General features: G+C 45.3%; 1 protein-coding gene and 3 long non-coding RNA genes across 4 annotated transcripts in view; 2 read left to right on the top strand and 2 right to left on the bottom strand.

Moving 5' to 3' along the window:
• Nucleotides 1–12,311, bottom strand: part of LOC135821215 (dynein regulatory complex subunit 2-like) — a 15,879-nt gene extending 3,568 nt beyond the window's left edge. Inside the window, exons 1-11 of the mRNA XM_065334279.1 lie at nt 11,767–12,311; nt 9,402–9,483; nt 8,264–8,434; nt 7,264–7,348; nt 6,583–6,721; nt 5,186–5,260; nt 3,165–3,287; nt 2,203–2,280; nt 1,527–1,597; nt 1,093–1,162; nt 1–157 (exon numbers count right to left, since the gene is read on the bottom strand). The exon at nt 1–157 is cut by the window's left edge and continues 2 nt beyond it. Of these exons, the coding sequence (XP_065190351.1) occupies nt 1–157; nt 1,093–1,162; nt 1,527–1,597; nt 2,203–2,280; nt 3,165–3,287; nt 5,186–5,260; nt 6,583–6,721; nt 7,264–7,348; nt 8,264–8,434; nt 9,402–9,483; nt 11,767–11,910 (1,195 nt within the window). The 5' untranslated portion in view covers nt 11,911–12,311. The remainder of the gene's footprint in view (nt 158–1,092; nt 1,163–1,526; nt 1,598–2,202; nt 2,281–3,164; nt 3,288–5,185; nt 5,261–6,582; nt 6,722–7,263; nt 7,349–8,263; nt 8,435–9,401; nt 9,484–11,766) is intronic.
• Nucleotides 12,312–12,686: 375 nt separating this feature from the next.
• On the top strand, nt 12,687–14,568 carry LOC135821214 (uncharacterized). Its single transcript, XR_010554314.1, has 2 exons — nt 12,687–13,293; nt 13,969–14,568. It is a non-coding gene; the product is annotated as an uncharacterized LOC135821214 (long non-coding RNA).
• Nucleotides 14,569–16,290: 1,722 nt separating this feature from the next.
• Nucleotides 16,291–19,086, top strand: LOC135820622 (uncharacterized). The gene is made up of 3 exons (XR_010554143.1): nt 16,291–16,391; nt 16,691–16,722; nt 17,874–19,086. It is a non-coding gene; the product is annotated as an uncharacterized LOC135820622 (long non-coding RNA).
• A 1,888-nt stretch (nt 19,087–20,974) lies between these two features.
• LOC135820661 (uncharacterized) lies at nt 20,975–22,868 on the bottom strand. The gene is made up of 5 exons (XR_010554168.1): nt 22,743–22,868; nt 22,554–22,635; nt 22,147–22,201; nt 21,954–22,056; nt 20,975–21,040 (listed from the first exon to the last, which is right to left on the bottom strand). It is a non-coding gene; the product is annotated as an uncharacterized LOC135820661 (long non-coding RNA).
• Nucleotides 22,869–23,456: the final 588 nt, after the last annotated feature.

The following is a 23,456-nucleotide window of genomic DNA, read 5'->3' as shown; positions in this document are numbered from 1 at the left end:
GTCTCAAGTCCTCCGGAAATTCGGCATTGCGCTCGACCTGCTGCGCCAGTACTAGCTCAGGATCAGAGTCCACCGCGGTTGTGTAGAACGGTAGAATCTTCTCCTGCTCGGTCTCGTAATGACGACAGATCTCGGCTAGCGACAGCACCTCCTCTCCCTAGCCAGGCAAACACAAAGTCACGGTTCGCGTGAGATTCGACTAGAGGCCGAGCTATCAGCATCCGTTGGACGCCACCACCCTCAAAGACCAAGACAGGTAAATCGGGTCGGTTAGTGAAGAAGAATGAACTCGGATGGAGCCTAAGAGCCAAGGATTATTTAAAAAAGTAAAAAGGACCAAGGAAATGTTATCGCATGAGCTGATTGTTTAGTAACTGGTGGTGTTAGTGGACATTATAGTGTAACTTGTAGTTCCTTGGTCCTTTTTACCTTTTATAAATAATGAAGAAGAATCCCTTGTTTGAATCCCTTTTTTTTCTCTACACAATTTCTTCACATTTTCATCGTTTTATTGCACATTGTCTCCACAGCTTTACATTAGGCAGCATCTCATAAGTTCGCACTTTTTTTGTAAACGTAACGCATTTCGAATAGACTTTACCCCCTACCTCCCCCCACTATTTGAAAGTCTTGTCGCATATTTTCAGTGTAGATCTACTGTACTGGACATGTCCATGCCATGGTATGCACAATCATGTACAATGTTCATGTAGATCTACATGGACATGAATGTTTTGCTAGTGTCGAAGTCAATGGCATACAGTAGTACCACATCTACTTTGAAATGTCCGTTACTCCGAATCACATAGATTTTGATGGGGAAAGGCCATACATATGGCATCTGTTGTCACTATTTCCACAAGAGTGATGAAAGACCAGTCAAATTTCTCTTGAAACTCATCCAAAAGGTGCCCGGCAGACCAAAGTGCCCGTAATTTCGGGTCCGGAAAACCAAGGTAACATTCGTAACAGGGTAACAGGTGTAACATTATTTTCTTAAATATAAATAGGGAGGGAAGTTCATCATGTATCCGCACAGACGCGAAACCATGACTTATCACACGCGTCAACCGTTTCAGCAGCAGGACTTACCAGTTTGACTTTCTGATCGACATCTCGGATGCAGTCTTCGCTCTGCGTGCACAGTCGTTTCAGCTTTCTCCTGCAAAGAGCAGAGCCGTGAAGCATCAAACGAAAGAAGCATTGGGGAAGCGAACGCCCAGTATAAACAAAATTAATGACGTTCTCATAGATACAAGAAAGATAAGGCAGCTAAGAATGAGCACATCATGATGAACCACTAAGTAAAATGAAAGAGTCAAGGAAGTTTTTTTAGCAAAGGGTGTTGCAGGAATGTGGCAAGGCAGATCTTGTTACTTGCGAGTATCGATTCCGGTGCGTACTATCCTCTGTTTGTTCAGAGCACGGAATGTGGTGATATCAGCTTGAAGGACATACACTGGATGTTGTGATATCAGCTTGAAGGACATACACTGGATGCGGTGATATGTGCTAGAAGGACTTACATTTCCGCCTGCGAGAACTGTGTCATGTACCCCTTCATGTCTTGAAACTGAGAGAGAAGACTTGCCTTTTGCTGCAAGGCATGAAGAGCAGGGGACAAAGAGAGAAAAACGAGAACGCCAGCGATGTGAGCATTCTAAGTCAAGCTTTGCGATGACAAGCAACATACCTAGCAACCTATGCAAACCTGAGACCAGGACAACGACATACAGTAAAACCTGTGACTAACGATCACCTCTTGGGACCAGAGAAAGCGGTCTTTAGTGGCAGGTGGTCTTTAGTGGCAGGTGGTCTTTAGTTAGAGGTTTGCACCACACAACCATAATAATGAATGTGAGACCGTCCGTGCCTGGCAAAGTGGTCGGTAGTACCAGGCTGGTCGCTAGTCACGGTGGTCTTTAGTTACAGGTTTTTCTGTACCTAGGTATGAAAATAATTATGTTAAATGTAGCTGTGAGGCTTTTGGGTACCCATTAGCACCCTGCAAAATGCACCAGCGACAGCCTATCTGCACCCTGCCATGTTTGGTCGTCAGGCGAAATGCCGCACTCCCACCTCGATATCGGGACGGTACCGGCCAGATCGGGATGGTTCGCAGGTATGGAACAAGGCAGTGACCGCTCCAGAGCTGGGTGTTCAGCGTCAGTGACTCAGATAGCGTGAGCATCAATCTCTTACCTCTTTCAACATCCTTTGCCGCTCCGTAGCCACTTGAGTTGTAGACTTCAGCTCTCGTTTGCAGCCCTCGATTTTCCGCTGCGCATCAGCACCAAAAATTAGAGTTTGGCATTGGGATAAACACAAACACAGGCCGCTGTATTGCTTCTGTACAGGTAGAAAATTTCGTTGGTCAATAATTTCATCCAACTCCAAAGAAAAGGAGTTCGTCCGCTTGAAAATTTCCTCCATGGATCATACGAGTGTATAGAAAAGCAGGGCAAATCGACATTAGTCCTACATTTAATTTAGTCCAAAAGCGTCTTGGACGAAAAAGACGAAATTAAATTCCAGACGAATACTTCCGCTTATACAGTACTCTTACCAGGGGCGTAGCTGGCTCACCATGGCGACATACGGGTAGGATGGCTGGTGCATGTCATTCATGGTCGTTTTGTGCATGCTGAGCCAAGGTCGAATTTTCCGGGGGGGGGGGGGGGGAGGGGGGGCACTTGCCCTTCCTGCCCCACGTGGGCTATGTCATCCATGTTGGTTCCTGGTCCAGTTACGATGTAGGCGAACATGCTAATGCCATTGTCACACGCCATGCACAAGCCCTGGACAAACATTATCTCATGCGTGACTACCATGAGAAGAAGCACTTTCTAAACGGGCCACTTCTACCGAGCTAGGGATTTTTTCACATTCCGATATAGACCTGATCAAAATAGAGACCAAACTTGAAACGGTGGCCAGACACACAACACAACAAAAGCAGACTTCCATTTTCTTTTCTTTCTTTTTCCTATCTGTACTTTTCTACAATATCCTTTAAAATTATATTCACAGTGGATCCAATGTTATTAGGCATTATGCCTGTTTTGATTTCCACTATAAATAAAGTATACAACGACAACAACAACAACAACAACAACAGCATAACAGTGAAAACCAACACCAGCAAGATTCCTGATAGACCTTACCTCCAGCAACTTTAGCTTCTTGCCCTGTTCATCAATCTCCTTGCTCAGCTTCTGGTCGCGATCCTTGAGAGCGTCAAACTGCTTGCGCCGTTCCTGGGTGCACTCCTGGTAGTCCTTGGTCGTCTGCTCGCGTGCACATACACACATATTATACACATGCACACACGTACACACACATACATACATAATACACACATATTATACACATGCACACACATACATAATACATACACACACATACATATATTATACACATGCACACAGTGACACACACGTACACACACATACATATACACACAGGCACACGCAAACGTGCACACGCATACACGCACACAACCGGAAACATGCAAAACCTCTCTCTCTCTCTCTCTCTCTCTCTCTCTCTCTCTCTCTCTCTCTCTCTCTCTCTCTCTCTCTCTCTCTCTCTCTTTCTTTTTCTCTCTCTTAGTTCTGTACTTCTCGCATAAGATTCCATATCTCTCGCAAACAAGGGTCGGGTCACACGTCAGTGATTACATACCATTGCAGTCGGAGAATTTAGAAATTGTACTCGGAGGGTAAGCAACAGCTTTCGGTTTGTTTATCAATGAATTTAGAAATCCTAATAAGGGGCCATCCGGCAATATCGATAATTTTCAAGGAACGAAAAAGTTTAGTTATAACCCTCCCCAACCCACTTACCCCCTTCAACGAATATGTATAGATTATAGACCGGTAAGGAGGTCTATACAGGATATATAGACCGAGTAAAAGACCGAGGTCCCCCGAGGTCTTTTACGAGGTCTATATATCCTGTATAGACCAACTATGAGGTCTATAATCTATTTATCGTGTTCTCCACGCAATAGTTTCTCTTCATATACGACATATCCTTGTAATTCTAGTATTATACTATAGCCTATACCGCATTGTACTGCATTGAAAGTCAAGATCATTGTTTAAACTAGGTTCAGCATCGGTAGCACAGTGGCTGGGTGGTAAGGAAGAGTGACTGAGATTCACAAGGTTGTGGGTTCAAATCCCATCTTGTGTATTTCTGCTTTCTTCAAACATTTATTTTTCTAAGTTGGAGAGAAAATTTCTAAGTCCAAGAAGTTCTAAGGAGTCAAATATAAGTAGTCAAATATATCGTGTATTTGACTAAGCAGTCAAATACGCGATATATTTGACCGCTTAGGTATCAGGGAAATTAGTGGGGTCAAATACTAAGAAGGCGATAAATATATTTATCACTCTCTTATTATTGACCCCCACAGAAACTTGTGATCTCTAAGCGGTCAAATATCAGCATATATTGACCGCTTATATTGACCACTTATTATTGACCACTTAGCCCGAGGACTTAGAACTTTTTCCTCAACTTAGAAAAAAATCAGAACTGAAAGAAGAAAAATCTGAATCCAAATGCTGGAATTCGAACCCAAACTGTCAGATTCTCAGTCAAAGAACTTGGGGAACATACTACAAGAGACAACTGAAAACTTTGGTTTACACAGAAGTAATGTCCAATGTAAACGGCATATGTACATACTATTATACTATTACAATAGTATTCCTTTCTTCCTATAGCAAAGCAAAACAGTTTTAGGTATGCTATGTCGTGATAAATCTATTATTGCCCTCATAATCGGTCAATATATGAAATATAGACCTCGTAAAAGACCTCGGGGGACCTCGGTCTTTTACTCGTTCTATATTTCATATATTGACCTCTTTAATCGTGCAATAATAGATACATATTGACTTGCCAGCTAGAACAGATTGATGTATCAGCTATCGACATTTTTCAAAAACGAAATTCTCCTCAACCCACCGACCCATAAACGAAACTTTTCTATTCGTGAAAAAGATCTATAATTACGAGGGGCCCCCAATTTACATTGCAGTGAAAGACATTTGTGGTAGTGGTGGTGATATTTTAAAGAGATGGCTAATTGGCTGGAGTGGAGCCTCCGAATATTGAAGCCAGTCTCATTGTAGAGAGTAGATGAAAGACACCAATGCACACAGGCGAGACTCACCCTTCGGAACTCGTCCCACATGTCGGCAAGCTGCTGTTCCAGCATCATCCGCAACGAGTGTTTATCTTCAAGATTCTGAAAAAAGAAAGAAGACGGAGAGACAAGACAGGGAAGTCACAATCTCTGACCACCATTCTTCCATAGAGTTTTTTTTTAGGTAAGACCAACGGACAAATTTTTTGAATCGCCGGTGAACAAACAAAGCCCAGTTCACGCTCAGTGTGCACAGGCATGGGTGCATGGAGGCGAAAGAAGCGTTAGGATGGCGCTCAACTTCATGTTCGACACTCGTGTTGAGTGAGAACAGCTGCCAGGAAGCCCTTCCGGGCGATAAAGGATAAGCTTCAGAATCGCTCCAAGCGCAGGTGGAGTGAACCTGTCACATTTCGTATACTTTTCAATGCAAAGTTAAGGCGTAACCTGTTCACCACAATCTCGGGGTGATTGCCTTGTCACTCAAACTTGAAAAAGCTATATAGAGCTGATGCGAAAAGCCATTAATTGAGACTATCATAATTATTTCCCCGATTGTAAGGCGCACTCGATTATAAGTGGCACCCCCACTTTGAGGTTTGAACCACATTGGTTCAATACATGCATGTAAGTAGGATGTCACTCTCGATTTTAAGTCGCATTCCCTTATTTGCCCTTGAAGTGTAGTATAAAAAGGTTCGACTTATATGTGGGGTAATACGGTGTTTGTATTGAGTGGTGAAGGCATGGCACGGTGATGAGTTAGTGCCTGTTAGCTGTGCGCAGCACTAGAACTGTTTGTACGGGCTGTCCCTGGATTCGCGGTTAAGCCTGGCACTGTTTGGTGTTGTATTATCTGTATCAGGCCTGTTGTGATTGTCTGAAGTTATTGTCTGTGTTGTGGTTGACTTCACTCTTTAGTACTATTGACTGGCTTTTCGTACAATACCTATCGATGTATAGAGACATACACTGTCCAGCCTTTCGCTAGTGCGCTTATTGATACACTATCCAGCTGTCCAGCGGCTCTTCTTCCATCGCTCTCCATCTCGCTATACTCTTCTTCACACTTTCTAAGTTTGTGTCTTCTTTACAATAAAATCAGTTCAGTGACTGACGAGTTCGAGATCACAACATTTGGTTGTTCTTAGATTTATGGTACAGACTTGTACTGCATGCCACTCAGCACTGAGTCATGCCTGGTACTGCATGCCACTCAGCACTGAGTCATGCCTGGTACTGCATGCCACTCAGCACTGAGTCATGCTTGGTACTGCATGCCACTCAGCACTGAGTCATGCCTGGTACTGCATGCCACTCAGCACTGAGTCATGCCTGGTACTGCATGCCACTCAGCACTGAGTCATGCCGCATTGGGGACAGTGCACAACCTGCAGATTCCAACACATTGACAATCCACTAACCTTGTTCTTCAGCTCATCACATTCCATCTGGAACTCGGCCTTTGCCGTCTCCTCCTCTTTCGTGAACTTTGTCCGGATGCAGAAACGAATGTCGGCCTCGTCGGACAAGTTCTTTTTGTGCAGTGCTATCATCAAACTCCTGGAAGCACAAAGGCACACAGTGAGGAAATGTAAGAAGGATGCAGATTCCATTTGTTGGTTGGGGATATGAGGGGGGGGGGGGGGGGGGGGAGGGGGGACAGGATACAGGTTTCATAAGAAAAGTACACTTTTTACTAGGGGTTGTGTGTGTGTGGGGGGGGGGGGGGGGGCTGGTCTCACCCACAAACAAGTGTCCATTGCAATTCTAACATTGACACACACACACACACACACACAAACACAGGATGATGAATAACAAGTCCCGACACTCCAGGTTCTGCAGTATCCAGAGTCGACCTAATAGGGCGAGCTGAACTTTCGCTTCACGTCAGAAATAACGTTCATCTTCTAACCTTAGTAATAATGACGTTCTGCTTGCACAATACCCACGGTATACACACACTGCATGGCAACGGTTTTGAATTCAAAGAGCAATTCCATAGCGTAATTTCTATCTCGGCGCTGACGTTTTTAGCTCCGGAAGCTGTGAGGGATCATAAACTGTTACTTAGCATGAGTCACTGTGTCAGGTGTCCCTACCGTTCCTCTTCAAACTCCGTTTCCAGAGTGGCCAACTCCGTCTCGAAGGCATTCTCCAGGTCAACGAGTCGCTGGGCTTGAAGAGCTGCGAACCAGAATGAGATCGTGAGACACCGCAATAGATATCACCTTACATTCATATGCACCGAAACGGCATTTGAGCCGTGATCAGCAAAAACAGACCTATATATAGGTCAAATTTTTCAAAATGTTTTTTTCAATTTTTTTTTTTTTTGCTGGAAATTGTTTGCTTGTACATGTATACAAACAAACAATTTCCAGCAAAAAAAAACATTTTGAAATTTTTGACCTATAGATCTGTTTTTGCTGATCACGGCTCATTTATAGAATTTGAAAGGGCGACAGAAACGAGGCCGGGGAATGCAGTGCCAGTTCGGTATAAATATTCAGGCGCGCAGCTCGTGTATAGTCAGTGTGGTCCGGTGACCATACCTGAAGTGGCTGCTGTCATAGGCACTACACAGTGAAAATAGGTTCATGACCTTGTATGCAGAGCTGGTATCACCGTGTGCAGTACTGTGTACGTTTGCAGTGGACTTGCCCCGCAAAACCAAACGGCGGGGGAAATGGATGCACATGTCCCATTCTGTTGCCCAAGTAGTTGAAGTGGCTGCTGTCTGTACAATGACAGGCACCTGTACATGCCACAATCACACGTACATGTATATGTACATGTACATGTGCATCTGAAGTCCATATGATTTTTTCCCATGCGCATCTGCAATCAATTCCTGGCATTTACGATATACATATTTATTTATTTATTTCACCTTCTGGTGGCCAGGGAATATAGGCCAATATGGAGGGAGGGGGGCGATAGCCAGCGATGGCAGTAAGCAAAAACAATGCAATATTGCATATTAGATGAGAAGATCGGGTTTAGTGAGAGATCGAATATAGTGACATTTGGTTCTCTCCGGAAGGAGTGTCGTTATTTCCAATCTCCACCGTATCTTGGACAGTATTGACAGCAGCTCACCAATAAGCTCGTCCAGGCTTTCCGCATATCGTCTCATGCGCATCATCTGCTGCTCTTCGCTCTGCTCCATGTCCGTAATGAGACTCTGTGTGATAGCCATCTTGCGATCGATCTGCTTTTCAAACTCCTTAGACAGCGACTCGATCTCGCTCTTCAGGTCACGTGCCTTGACTGAAATATTCAGCAAGTACAAGAGTGAAAGAGAGAGACAGACACACACAGAGAGTCGGGATCCGGGTAGGTTTTGCGTGTTTGTGTGTGCGCATTTGTGTGTGTGTGTGTGTGTGTGTGTGTATGCGTGTGTGCGTGTGTGTGTGCGCGTCCAAGGTCCAAGGTGTGTGTGTGTGTGTGTGTGTGCGGGTGTGTACGTGTGTGTGCATTCGTGTGCTTGCAAGCAGATATGCCACTACTTGCTTATAGGCTGTGCTGCATCTGATTGGCCATGTGGTTTCTTGAAAAGTGCATGTGTGTAAGTGCTAGGGACAAACATAGTAGTTGGTCTTCTCAATCCCAGTAGATGTTACCTAGTTTGCTTGACGACACAGGGGCGTCGGAAGGTAATTTAGTGTGGTACGGTCAGCCATCTGAAGTACAATTTACTCGTAGGGGAGGGGTGGCTAAGCTGAACTGTTTGAAAATTCAGAGCCCAGATTTCATTGATTCACGGGGTACCCAGGGCAAAAACCGGTACAGTAAATACCGTAGTGACCGTACCGTGTCCGACGCCCCTCAGCACATACATGGGTTTCTAGACTTGTGCTTATTTCCAGAGGTCAATCAAGCAAGATGATAATAGGCAGGAAGCGCGAGCTCCGACGTTTGGAACAGACGCTTCATTCAAGCAGCTGCACAAAATTCAAGTACATGCGTTGCAAACACGGGCTTCGCACACGTGATAATTCAGGGCCGCCGGAAGGTATTACAGGGTGGTACGGTCAGCCACCTCAAGAGTCAAGTACAATTTGCTTGTGGGGTTGGATTGTGGCTTCTGTTAAAAAATTACTACACGCCCAAATCAGTGCATTCTATTGATTCATGGGGTGCCTGGGGCAAAGAGTGCTACGGTCAAAACCGTAGTGACAGTAGCGTGTCCGACGCTCCTGTGATTGGTTGTTCCGTTGCCATGGTTATCGCTTACACAGTCTCATGATGTGGATCCACTGGTTCTGTATTCGCACCATGTTGTGCCGGGCGGCCCTCTCCTCCTTGACCAGCTTCTCCTGCGACAGCGTAGGCCAGAGCATGCACACACACACACACACACACACACACACACACACACACACACACACACACACACACACACACACACACACACACACACACACACACACACACACACACACACACACACACATACACACACACATATGCGAACGAAGTCACACACATGCATACGAACTCACATGCACACACAACAAAATCCACAAGCACATCGTAAACCAGCGCGCGCACACACACACACACACACACGCACACACGCACTCACGCACGCACACACGCAGCCAGAGTTGTGGAATGACCACACGCCCCGAATCAGTCAAAGGACAACTGACTGCTGCATGACGAAGAGTCGTACACAAAGTTTCTTCTACAGTAAATATCGGATATAACGTGCCCCTTTGATTTTCGAAAATGTATCACTATATCCGGTGCATCACTATAGCCGATTTGCATGTTTGACCGACACATGGCACATGACTGCACATGAAATGATGCGTACACGCTGGAAAAAGCATGCTGAAAGTGCATGCATGCTCCGCGGACTGTGTACCGGTGCATGACACAGAGCAGTGCATGGCAGTGCAGTACGAGTACAGACTGTACATGTACTAGAACTTCGATACATCATGTGGCATGGCTGCTTCTTCAGCGTGTTCTCCAAAAAAAGCCTGAGCTGGATCCGTGCTCACGTAGATCGTAGATCTACTCGGTGTCCAACGAGTTGCGTAGAGCCTGAAATAGACATGAGTGGCTGTGTACGTGAGTTGGCAACATCATCGTGAGAGGCAACACAGCCAGAAACGGACAAGAGCATGCAGAAAGATCACTCTTGATCATTATATGCGATATTTTCCTGTACATTTGATATGGTTTGCTTCCTGAAGGCCATCACAATAAGCGATATATCGGTATAGCCGATAATAGTGTATATAGTGATATTCTAGCTGTATTTTTTCAGATTTGATTTTGATTTTGACGTGTTCTATCACTATAACCGGTATATCATTATATCCGGACACTTTATAAACGATACTTACTGTACATGTTCATGGTGTTGAAGAGCGCATGCAAGAACATGCCTGTACCCGTCAAGGGCAGGATCAGCGGAAGAATTAATTTTTTTGATTGGCAGGCCCACCGGAACCGGACCAGTTGGTCAGGTTATCACCGGACCAACTGTTTGTCCACCAACACATGTGCACTACTGTGGAGAGATATTTCGACACACAAAGTTCTTTTTCCCGCAGCTCTATCTGTAGAATACCAGTATTCAGTTACCTTCGGTGACTTCTTTCACTTGTGATTTGTTCTCCTCCCCTCCCCATTACTATTATTACTAACTTTGTCACGTCGCTCGCATGTATGAAAGGAGGCGCCATCGGCTGTTAGTGTTGCGACTTTTAGAAAATTTTCAACAACAACAAAGTATGATAGGCCACGATACTACCGGAACAATCAAAAACTGCTTCCGGTGTCCTGATCGGTCTGGCCATGCGCCAGCCGTCCATACTTTGTGTACGATATGGAGGGTATACATATGACCACCTCGGCAGTGAATACACGTTGGTAACCAACAAGTTGCTCCGGCCATGGCCTGACCAGCTGGACCTGTTCCACTGGGCCTGCAAGTATGGTGGAGATCATTCAGTTCAGCACTCTCAGGGGCGTCGGAAGGCATTTTAGTGTGGTTTGGTCAGCCACCAATTTACTCGTGGAGGAGGTGTGGCGGAGCCGAAAATTTCGGAAATTGATTGCCCAAAACTGTGTATTTTATTTATTCACAGGGTGACTGGGCCAAAACGTGGTACGGTCAATACCGTAGTGACCGTACCGTGTCCGACGCCCCTGACTCTGCAGTAGCATCATTTATTTCACGGTTCGCATGAGGCTCGGCTGGAAGCCGAGTTTTCCGCATCCGTAGGAACGCCACCACCCTCTAGGATCAAGGCGCAGATGCGGCTCCTAAGCCGTGGGAGGTGAGTAGATCAGACCCACCACAAATTGGCGAAAGACCAAAAATCCCATTCACTCTGCAGAAGCCCGTGGCGGATAATACAAGCAGAAACACTGGCTGATTTTAGTCCTTTTCTGGTAAGTGTCATGCATGTTTGGCACGGGGATAAAAAAATGGAGCTTAGTCCGAGGAAGTGCGTGCCATACGGTTTGTATGGTTCTGCCACTGAATTATTATTTCACTGCCTTTCGAGCAGAATCGGTCAATTTGTCGCCGTGAGCATTATCCACCAAGAGATGCAGAATAAGACGTGCAGCTCCTTTACCTTGAGGAACAGCACCAGCAACTCTTCCTTCTGCTTCTTCATCTGCTCTTCTTTGATGAGCTGCTGCTTGAGGTACTCGGCGCGTTCCTCTTCAGTCATCTTGGCAAGCTTGTTCTTCGCACTCTTCTTCCGTTTGGGAGGCATACTGGCAGCTTTGGCAGGTGTTCCAGCTCAGACTGTATCCTCTACAGAGAGTAGTGCAGATGTGTGCACCGATGTTCCGTGGCTGCCAGTCATTGATGGCAGGAAATTCACAGCTGACCGCGGTGCGAAGAAAGGCAAACGATAAAGAAGGGACCGTACGATAAACCTACGCTAAAACGCTCTTCCGCTCCCCGACAATAACAGCAACGGCCACGAGCGGGCACGAAACTGACAAAGACTCCACAATTGGCGATGCAGTATTCTTTAGAGTCTACATGCAGTTCGTTTCGTCTGTTGTTTTGATATTCCCTGGTAGAGCTAGAGAGCTAGCTAGCCTACAGACATTTGCGAAAATAGTTGACATCGGTGTGAAAAGAGCTTGTGATCGCTGTACTGCACTGGTTGGTTGAGTCAAAAATTTCGAATCGTGGAGTTCGAGCAGGCTTGACCAACAAGCAACACCATGATTCATGAACACTGCCATGCCACGGACTAGACCAGACTGCACTGGTCGTGGTGTTTCTCCCCGCCCCCGGCCGCGTTGAAGGGCGCGTGCTGCCATGGCTGTTGTCATAGATACCCCAAAAGTGTTATGCATGCTTTTTGGCGACTCTATTGATATAAATTTAGCATAAAAAAATACGAGATCAGCACGATCCCGCTGCGTGGGAGATGCCTAGCGCGCACCCAGCATGCAGATCAGACATTATACTAGCCAGCCGGCTAGCTAGCGCCGGCCGGCCGGGTAGATCTACCCGCATTTAAAGGGGCACTCCGGCTTCATTTTCGACGCCGAGTTTTCGATGGCAAGACGAAGGTAGGTGAAAGAGAAGACCCCTCGAACAAGAACGAGTCTCCAGAAGCGATCGAGTCGAGCGGGAAGACGACTTTTGAATTTCGCCGAGCGAGCGCTGATGACGTAATGAGGGATTAGCTTGCCGGTGGAAATGCACCTACGCACATACATTTCACATACTTTTTGGCCAATTTTCAATCGAAGAGGAGGTTGTTTTCTATGTTCTCCCAACGTTGTGAGCGATCCCGTCTTCTATACCCTTCCAGGTATCCTGAGGGTCCTCCAGAGGAGAATTTATCTCCAGCAAAGCGTTGTTGATCCGCTAAATTCGTCTCGAGACATATTCACCCAGTACAGATAAATGTAGAATGTTGAATCTGTGATAATTGTTGACGATGGAGAGAGAGGCTAATAGCCGCTGTCGCAGGGAGAGTGAAGCTGCTGGAAGTAACAACGGGGAGCCCGTTAGCATCACATGAGCACCCAGACTTCAAAGCAGCTTGACCAAATCGGAGGGTGCTGACTATTTCCCTCGTTGTGTATCGTGAATATTACACCAACATGAATTACTACACGTACGTATGCTGGTGAGTTTTTCTTGTTTTTGTTCGTACACTAGTACCCATGGCATGGCATGCTATGGCCTGGAGTTCTCTTTAGCAAATTCCTATTCCCTGGCGTTTTCCAAATTTCCGTGTAGTACTACTGAATGCGCGATCACTGTATTCCGATTTGGGTAGATGTGGGTAAAAAAATTCTATTTTCCAAATAGAGCGTTGGTAGAGAAATGGTTGCCCAAATACAACAAAATTGATTCTAAAGTTCTACAACTTGTACTAAAATCCAGTCGAAGTAAAAATGATTCTTCATGACAGTTGGGGTCAATGAAATCTGATCCAGGCATGAAGAATGGTGACGCCTGCCACCCCAAGAACGAATGCCCATTTGGTGGGGGATATCATAGTACTCGAAGCGGTGCGCGTTTCAGTGTGGCATTAGGAAGTTTTACATGATCTCTGGTCAATGCAACATACGATAGCCATCATGAATTGCAGGCCTCGAACGCAACTCAGACCAGAATTGGCAGTTCCCTAAGTTAGATGCTTTATAATTCCATGCCCCCAGCTGTAGTTATAGAGGTTTTTGCACATTATAGTTATAGTCGATAAGTTCATACTGATGACCACAAACAACGGCAGTTCAAACTTCAAATTGTTCATGAGCTGAGAGATTTCTCTTCACTATTTCTGTTGTGCACACAGGTCTGTCCAATATGCATTGACCGCAGTGGGTATGGTTTCTGCTCTGAGAAGGGAATCGCTGGAGCCACAGTCCAGCTAAACAGGCTTGCAAGAAAGAGAGAGGAGCCATCTTGTCAAGGCTGATACCTGATGTGTACCGGCAGAATTCTCACGAGATACCTCACAGACTACGTCTGGCGTATACTTCATAGTACTCGTTCGACTACTGTCTAGAATCAAGTCGACGGAAACAACTCTGACTTCAAACGAGCCGTCGATTAGACAAACAAAGCCTTCTCTTATATAATTGATCACTTTGACAACTCATGACCTATTCCTAACGATTGCCACCGCTTATAAAGGTGTGGAGTGCTGTTTGGAATGTGCTCACAATCTCAATAATTCAGTGCTCTAATTATTTGTTCAATGTGTTGGAAATTATTCCATTTTTCCTTCCATAAATGTTGTATCCACGGATAATCCACAGTGTTGCAAAGTTTCAGAGTTCTCAGGGTATCAAGCAAATTATTCCAAATACAGTGAAATTGCTAGTGGACATTATAGCGTTACTTGTAGTTCCCTGGTCCTTTTCTTTGCTGTAAATTAATCATTGGCCCTCTATCTGAGTCCAACAGTGAAATTGTTAGTTCATATTGAGTGGGTATATGGGAGGGGAGGGTGAAAATATTTCTATACAAGGGACCTGCAACTGTAATGCCATAGAAAAATAGCTGGCAAATATGTAGAAAACAGAAATGCATGTTCCCATCATTGTGCATGGACGGGCGCAGCAGGCCGAAGCTATCAGCCAGAACAGGACTATTTTACAATCACCTACAGATATTTGCGCTACTCCAGTATTCTCCGTGAGCTGTCCCATTCCACACTGGTTCATGCCACCATTATTTCTGGTATACCGGTAGTATCCATGTGCATAATTCCAAGACCATGTCGGATTCTTCTGTAATTTTTGCCGCGGCAAAAGTACATAGCAATGCTTGACTCGGTCACTGGGGCTGTCAAACTTCCCATCACAAATGAACTTCAATTTCTCTTCTGTTACAAGTATATGTACAGTACTGCCCATGACTTGGCCATGCTTCATCCACAGCTGGGCGAAGAATGTGGCGTTGAATTCCATAGCACACATTCTTGCTGCCATGCAGAAGTATGTTGAGAAGTGAATATATTTTTTACTGAAAGACAACAGCCACTGAAGAGGATAGCAGCAGGCTTGGGTGAATTTCCTGCAGGTACACGTTGTTTGTAGGTCCACTGGCCGGTCTCCATATCGTCAAGTTCAGAAATCACCTGTACTTCACATCTTGTGGAAGGGATCCTGATCGAATAGTTTCCTGATCATAAAATTCACTAAAACGGCGAGACAAATAGTCTGTACTCCCCGATTCCGTCAAGCTGCTTTGAAGTCTGGGTGCTCATGTGATGCTAACGGGCTCCCCGTTGTTACTTCCAGCAGCTTCACTCTCCCTGCGACAGCGGCTATTAGCCTCTCTCTCCATCGTCAACAATTATCACAGATTCAACATTCTACATTTATCAGTACTTGGTGAATATGTCTCGAGACGAATTTAGCGGATCAACAACGCTTTGCTGGAGATAAATTCTCCTCTGGAGGACCCTCAGGATACCTGCAAGGGTATAGAAGACGGGATCGCTCACAACGTTGGGAGAACATAGAAAACAACCTCCTCTTCGATTGAAAATTGGCCAAAAAGTATGTGAAATGTATGTGCGTAGGTGCATTTCCACCGGCAAGCTAATCCCTCATTACGTCATCAGCGCTCGCTCGGCGAAATTCAAAAGTCGTCTTCCCGCTCGACTCGATCGCTTCTGGAGACTCGTTCTTGTTCGAGGGGTCTTCTCTTTCACCTACCTTCGTCTTGCCATCGAAAACTCGGCGTCGAAAATGAAGCCGGAGTGCCCCTTTAAAAAAAATAAAAAAATAAAAAATGCACTGTTTTATGCAGTGCAGCTGCATGCGCTAGCGCGCTAGCTAGCTAGCTAGCTAGCTGATCATGTGCATGCATGCCATGCATGCCGTTCTTGCATGCACTCAGCATTATTTAGAAAAGCGATCCTGTCAGCTTTTCTATTATTGTGTTCACATGGCAAGAAAAACGACACCGCTATGCTACGTAACTTTCTACGTAAGGTGCTCGGTATTTCACTTAGGCTACGTAAATCTCTACGTAAGGTGCTCGTTATTAGATCTACCAACGGGTGGAAGCCGCGTGCTGTGCACTGCACGGCAGAGTCGCCAGACATTGTGTTGCAGTGCAGTCCGTGTTCGGATGTGCATGCGCAAGGAACTTCCTTCTTTGGAACTGCTTCTTGTATGAGCTGTTTCGGATATTTCGACTCCTGGCCTGGCTTATTTCGTTTCGGCGCTGCTGAGACCTCCTTTCGCGGAATATTACTGACAGGTGAGTTGACCAGTTCCCTTTGATTCATTTGCTTGTGTTCACTCTTTCATTTACGAAAAGTGTGCTGATTTTGGGCGGAATGCAATAAATAATGGAAAAGCTGACAGGATCTCTTTTCTAAATAATTTAGCTTTTCCGCTGCCGAGGCCTCCTTTTACGGAATACTCGATGACAGGTGATCTCTGAGTTGACCGGTTTCCTTCGATTCATTTGCTTATGCTCACCCTTTCATTTACGGAAACGTGTGCTGATTTTATTCGGATTTAGATCCATTTGTATCTCTTTGCCCTTGTCTACAGTGTACGAAGAACGCGAGTTCACCTTCTTGACGGTAAGGCTTACCGGTATGTTAAATGTGTTGTCGAAATACTCATATTCATTGTACATTGGAACGTTACAAGTAAGGCACTGGTCAGTGGCATACTATCGTTGGCAGTTCCCAATCTGGAGGGAAAGGTTCAAGGACCCATTGACCGAGTTTGCAAAATAAACTCGCATATCAGGGAAAATCTCCATTGTGGAGAGGTTCAGTAAACTTGTTTGCTTCATACGAAACAAGCCAATGGGTGCAGTCTCGTCTCGTGAAGATCTCGTACTTGTATGATTGGATTTGTTTACTTGAGTCTGGGCTGTTTGATTTATTATTTGTGAGTACCGCCGAGATTGCACTGCCCTAAATAAAGTTTCGTGCCGCCAAAGCAAGAATTACGATCTGCAATCTGTTTGTAGTACCTGCAAGAATGTGCTGTACTGCCTGTACATGTATCGTACTTTCTCTGTTGCTGTTTCAGTTGCCGTCATGTTGTTAAAGAAACGTTCAGTAGAGAGGTTCTGCAAAACGAAAATTCGAACGAAGTTTCTCGACAGTCCTTGCGAAAGTGTGTACGAATTTTTGCACGAACTTTGCGTTCTGCACATTTTCGTAGTTTGCGCGGGCCAAGTGCACGTACGCCATGACCCGATCTCACGAAATGTCCTACGAGTACGACAGTTCATTTCGCGTTCCCTGCAAGTTTCGCGTCCAAAGTTGCGAAGTTTTGCACTTCATGGCAATGAACGAACCTTTTTACGCATTTTCGTTTTGCAGAACCTCTCTAGTGACTCATTTGTTTCATACGAGACGAGTCAATGAGTTGGTGTGGCTTAGAATCTTTCGCTGTAGAAGAAATCTATTCGTATGTCTATTGGAGAAATAATTGTATTTACTGGTTATAAAATAGGTTAAGACAAACTCACAGAATAAATACCATTGGTCCCTTGGTGTTCGTCCTAAAGAGGTTCGACTGGATATCATTCATACTCACCAAAAGATGTGTAAGATTTTATTATTATGGAGTGCCTTGTTTATCTCTCAGTACCTCCAACCATAGCCTCGCCCCTTTTATCCTCAGGATCAGTGTATTTGTTGGAACGAGGTTACGTAATGTATTTGTTTACATTTTAATACATGTTTATTGTTCCTCCTTTGCTGTGTTGTTTTAGAAAATCGTGGACTACCAGTTTGAAGTCATTGAACTACTTCCAAAAGTTGTATCGACATCAACAGGATTACGATTTCAGTGCAATATGATGCAGGATGACCTTATCACGATAACCCATGATTATAAACCATTATCGCCTTCTTAGTATTTGACCCCACTAATTTCCCTGATACCTAAGCGGTCAAATATATCGCGTATTTGACTGCTTAGTCAAATACACGATATATTTGACTACTTATATTTGACTCCTTAGAACTTCTTGGACTTAGAAATTTTCTCTTCAACTTAGAAAAAGAAATTTTTGAAGAAAGCATTAATACACAAGATGGGATTTGAACTCACAACCTTGTGAATCTCAGTCACTCTTCCTCACCACCCAGCCACTGTGTTACCGATGCTGAACCTAGTTTAAACAATAATCTTGACTTTCAATGCAGTACAATGTGGTATAGGTTATAGTATAATACTAGAATTACAAGGATTATGTTGTATATGAAGAGAAACTATTGCGTGGAGAACACGATAAATAGATTATAGACCTCATAGTTGGTCTATACAGGATATATAGACCTCGTAAAAGACCTCGGGGGACCTCGGTCTTTTACTCGGTCTATATATCCTGTATAGACCTCCTAACCGGTCTATAATCTATACTTATAAACACAGAATCAACAAAAACATCTGCGACAAGTACCTGGTTACATTTCTCAAATAAATCTGATCGAGGGTGGGGAAATCTGAAATATCTGAAAGGCAAGACAATTTTATGACAGAGTCATGAAATTCTGCTACAGCAACATGCACAGAATGACCTCCGTATAAAAAAAGTATCACCACTGTCCACCACTACACTCACATGTATCCCCGCAGAAGAACATGCTAGTGCCATTTTCTGCAAGAAAAGGCTTGCACATCAATGCGTATGATACGGTGTAATTGACATGATGTGAAGGCCATCATTTACATAATTATTGATATAGGGCATTCCATTGGTGACAGAAAAAACAAAAGAAATTATAGCAATAAAAACTGCTTTATGGCAGTTTTCTAAAAAAAGTTATTGTGTTCTAGTCCATGGACCCCGTCTAAAAAGTAAGAAATTAACGAAATGTGATAGCCGAAAATTAAAATTTCACACAAAACCTCACAATAATCACATACAGAATGAAAAGCTACATGCAGAAGACCTGTAAAAAGGCCCTAGGCCTGTGGGACTGCCGTATTCAAAATTTAATAATAATAATAATAATAATAAGACCTTTTCCCCTCGTGATCCTCTTTCCTATGCATGCATGACATGCATGTTGCCAATTGTTGTGCGGTACAAGTTTAGTGTTGAAAGCAGCATTTCAAGTGTTGTGATTATTGTGAGGTTTTGTGTGAAATTTTAATTTTCGGCTATCACATTTCGTTAATTTCTTACTTTTTAGACGGGGTCCATGGACTAGAACACAATAACTTTTTTTAGAAAACTGCCATAAGGCCAAACTAAAGAAGGTGTGTGGTTCGACTCACCCGACCGACCGTACAATTTCAGCCCGACCGTAACTTTTTTTCGGCGGGCTGTCGTGTGACTGACGTACGTGGACTGAACACGTCCACGTCTACGTGCTGTGCGGCGTGAGTCTGCGGACGCAGGCGGCTCCTTTTGGACTTGACTTGTAGTTGTACTGCAGTGCAGTGCAGTGAGTGGTACGACTGCTGCCTTGTGCTGGTAGTAGAGTCTACTCGATACGCGTACGCGCGTATACAGTGTATTTACATTACCCGTATAAAAACCGCTCTGTGAGCGGTTCTGAAAAACCTCTACTGGTGCAGCCCCGTCGTAAAAGTAAGAAATTAGAACTGGCGCATTGTCCTCCCAAATGTGAACTGATCCACCTAAATCGCGATTGACGGGACCCGAACGCACCAGTAGCACGAGGTTCCTACCTGTGGATGCAGCTGGGGAGTGGGGACGCTGGTCCATAGCCAAAGTCAAGGTGGGCTGCGGGGTACTGTAAGTGTTGTACTATGGTAAATTGATCAGCGACGGCGCCGGCCCATTGCTGTGATCCTGTGGCCTGTGCCCTCCCGACCTCGTGCTACTGGTGCGTTCGGGTCCCGTCAATCGCGATTTAGGTGGATCAGTTCACATTTGGGAGGACAATGCGCCAGTTCTAATTTCTTACTTTTACGACGGGGCTGCACCAGTAGAGGTTTTTCAGAACCGCTCACAGAGCGGTTTTTATACGGGTAATTTCAGTTCTTTTTCTGTTCCCTCCCCCACCCTGGCCCAGTTCCGAAGATAAACATGGTGAGCACGCGCGCGATGCACTGTATGTAGCCATGCGACTGCAATAGCACACTGATACATTCCAGCCCTCCCCACCTCACTACCCCGCACAGAGACACATTGTGACAAACACGCAAATGCACATGGGCACGTGCGCGATGCACTGTATGTAGCCATGCGACTGCAATAGCACACTGATACATTCCAGCCCTCCCCACCTCACTACCCCGCACAGAGACACATTGTGACAAACACGCAAATGCACATGGGCACGTGCGCGCGCACACACACACACACACACACACACACACACACACGACCCAAACAGGAAATTCTTGATGAACATTGTATAATGCCACGCAAAGCAGTGGCTACCATACTTCAGGAAGTCAGTTGCGAAACAAAAATAATTCAACTACAATGTGTAGGTAAGCTGGCGGCCAAAGCACAACATTGCAAACCGTGATGATATTTGCCTAAGGATTGCAGTTTGCAGACCACACCATGGAAGCAGTGAATACAGAATGATTGTAATGTCATGCAAAGACAAGCAAAGAAGTGGCCACCATACACCAGAACGGAAAGTCACATATCCAACAGATAGAGAAATGAACAGCATCTGGTACAGCCCACACAAAACCAAGCTGACCTGAACTCGTCCGAAGATCGTAAGTGGCAGATCCTTTTCAACGATAGCATGCAGGTGTACAATACACGCTTGGACAAAATCTGACCGTGTCACCGGCATACATTGTCATCACATGCATACCCCACATGTTACACACATGCACAGTAGAAGCACAATAAAAGCAATGGAAAATATGAATGGGGTTGCTGAAGCATCTTCACACTTCAAATTCAGACTTCGATGTGGTCGTCACAAGATGAAATACCTGCAAGATACAAGTGATGCAGAAAGAAAGCATAAGGTCGTGAGGTAGGCTATGAGACACCACAAATGGGTCACCTACATGTATGTTCAGGGCTGGTGTACACACACACACACACACATGCAGAATGATCATAATCGAGAATTTCCCAAACTGAGAAGAGCAATGAAATCCACTTGCATGCACAGGAGCAATTTTGCAGTATGATGCGCAGCTTGGGAATACACCTCTTGGCAATGGATTACATTCCCATTGGAATTTCCATTCACGTGGGATTCACAGAAGAAATTTGGCAGTGTGCTGCGCAATGCGACACGACCTGCGATTCTGCGTGCGATGCAAACTCGCACAAAATACCATTCACAGAATCACGACAAGACGTAAGCGATGCAACAGCGCCTTGCTGACGTGCCTCAAGTCAAAGCTCAATGAGAATGCGTTTGTCGGTTACAACTGGTACAAATGTACAAGCAATTTCTGAAAATGCTCCTGTGAATCCTGCTTTAAGCAGTGCAGGAATGTCCCTCCTCCGCCCCCCCCCCCACCCTCAGGGAACTTGGCAAGGAAGGGTGGTCTTCGCGGTTCCCAACATCTATTTGCAGTTTCTCGTCTCCACTATGTCTTTTCAATGGGGATTTGTACGTACCATAAAAGCAAGCCTAAAATGAACAGCACATTTGCCGTTCCCCCACTGGGGACTCTGAGGATGCGTTCCACAGCTATCCTGATAAGATATTCCGAGAAGCGGTGCTGTGCAATGCATTGTGAAACTCAAAAAAGCTGACCAAACGCATCCAACGTCAAACTTCAATTGTAATTCGCCAGCTGACTACTTTCAGACTCCATGTAGGTCCGAGTACATCTGGCTTAAAAGTTGACAACAACGGCGCACGCACATAAGCAACGACCACCTTACCTGTACTGTAGCAGTACTTCCGAGTTCCCGTATGGGAGTTCCTCATTGTGTGTGCAATAGCAGCCTCATCGGACCAGTTCAATGCGACGCGGACAGTCCGACACTGAGGAGGACATTGAAGAAGTCAGAGACAGGAAGAATGGTTGATTTACAACTCAACTAGCAAGGCTGCACACCACGAAGTTTCACTCACCATTGTGCCGTCCTTCTTGGAATGCAGAAATAACGCTTCTTCTCGAGAACGCAGCCTGTGACAGACAAAAAGGAAGGAGCATCGCCATCGGCATTGGTCCTCTGCTATCACCGATTGCCGAGTTGCACAGTTCACTCTAACAAGACTGAGGACGTTCAAGAACTCCCCATCCATACCATCATTGGAGTAAGAGGAAAGGTCAGATTGCCTAGCTCCACCCAGCATTCCTGGATGCCAGAATGTGCTGCCCCCCGCCCCTCCCTTAGTACTACCTGGAAAGGGCAATATATGTGACAGCGTTCACCAGTACAGTCGGAAGAGAACATGGGAGAAGGCAAAAAGGCAACACACATGAATCCCTTATAAACAAGCAGTGGCAACTCTAGCACCAGTAATGTTGGACTTACATCCCAGCCATTGCCGCCGGATTCAGCGGCTTCTTCTTCTTCGTCTCCCATCTCCGAAGCACTCATTCCCGTAAGTTCAGTCCTGGGAGTACAGTCGAAGGAGGACGTTGGAAAAGGCAAAAAGGCAACACACATGATTCCCTTATAAGCAAGCAGTGGCAACTCTAGCACCAGCAATGTTGGACTTACATCCCAGCCATTGCCGCCGGATTCCCACACTTCTTCTTCGTCGTCTTCCAGTTCCCAGGTTCCATCTAATGATTCTTGCAAATGCTCCTTCCCGTAAGTAAGTGCAGTCCTGGCCTGGGTGGATGCGCAGTACATTGACGATGGCGGAGATCGAGATGTAGATGTCGCAGGTCAGGGAGCCGGCTCGCGGCTAGGGATCCCGACAGCAGATTGCGGCCAAATAATTCGGGACGATGCCGGACGCCAGTCAGTATGAAGTAGCGAATTGCGGACCGCCACGTAGATTGGGGTCGCGGGGTCATAATCCACGGGCACTACTCGTACGTTGCTCCAAAAAGGGCACTGCACTGTTCCACAGTTGCTGTTAGCGGTCGCCAAAGGCACTTGGTAGGCCGGTAATTGGGTCACGTGTCAACAAAGTGTCAACAACGTGTCAACAACGTGTCGACCACGTGTCTTTAGCGGTACACTAATTTTGGTGTCCCCAAACTGAAAACATCGAGCACCAGTATGGAAAGGCTTTAGACAGAAAGCCTTTCCAATGTACTAAAAAATATATTTAAAAAAACAAAAATCCGCCCGCCCGCCCGTAAAAAAAATGTCCATGTTAGTCGAACCACACACCTTCTTTAGTTTGGCCTAAACTAAAGCAGTTTTTATTGCTATAATGAGCATGCATGCAGTACATGGTATACGATCACGTGGCCGTACCCG

The sequence above is a fragment of the Sycon ciliatum genome, chromosome 7, assembly GCF_964019385.1.
Source record: "Sycon ciliatum chromosome 7, ocSycCili1.1, whole genome shotgun sequence".
Taxonomy (NCBI): domain Eukaryota; kingdom Metazoa; phylum Porifera; class Calcarea; order Leucosolenida; family Sycettidae; genus Sycon; species Sycon ciliatum.
The sequence above is the reverse complement of the archived record's forward strand: the minus strand, read 5'-3'. Positions and strand labels throughout refer to the sequence as shown.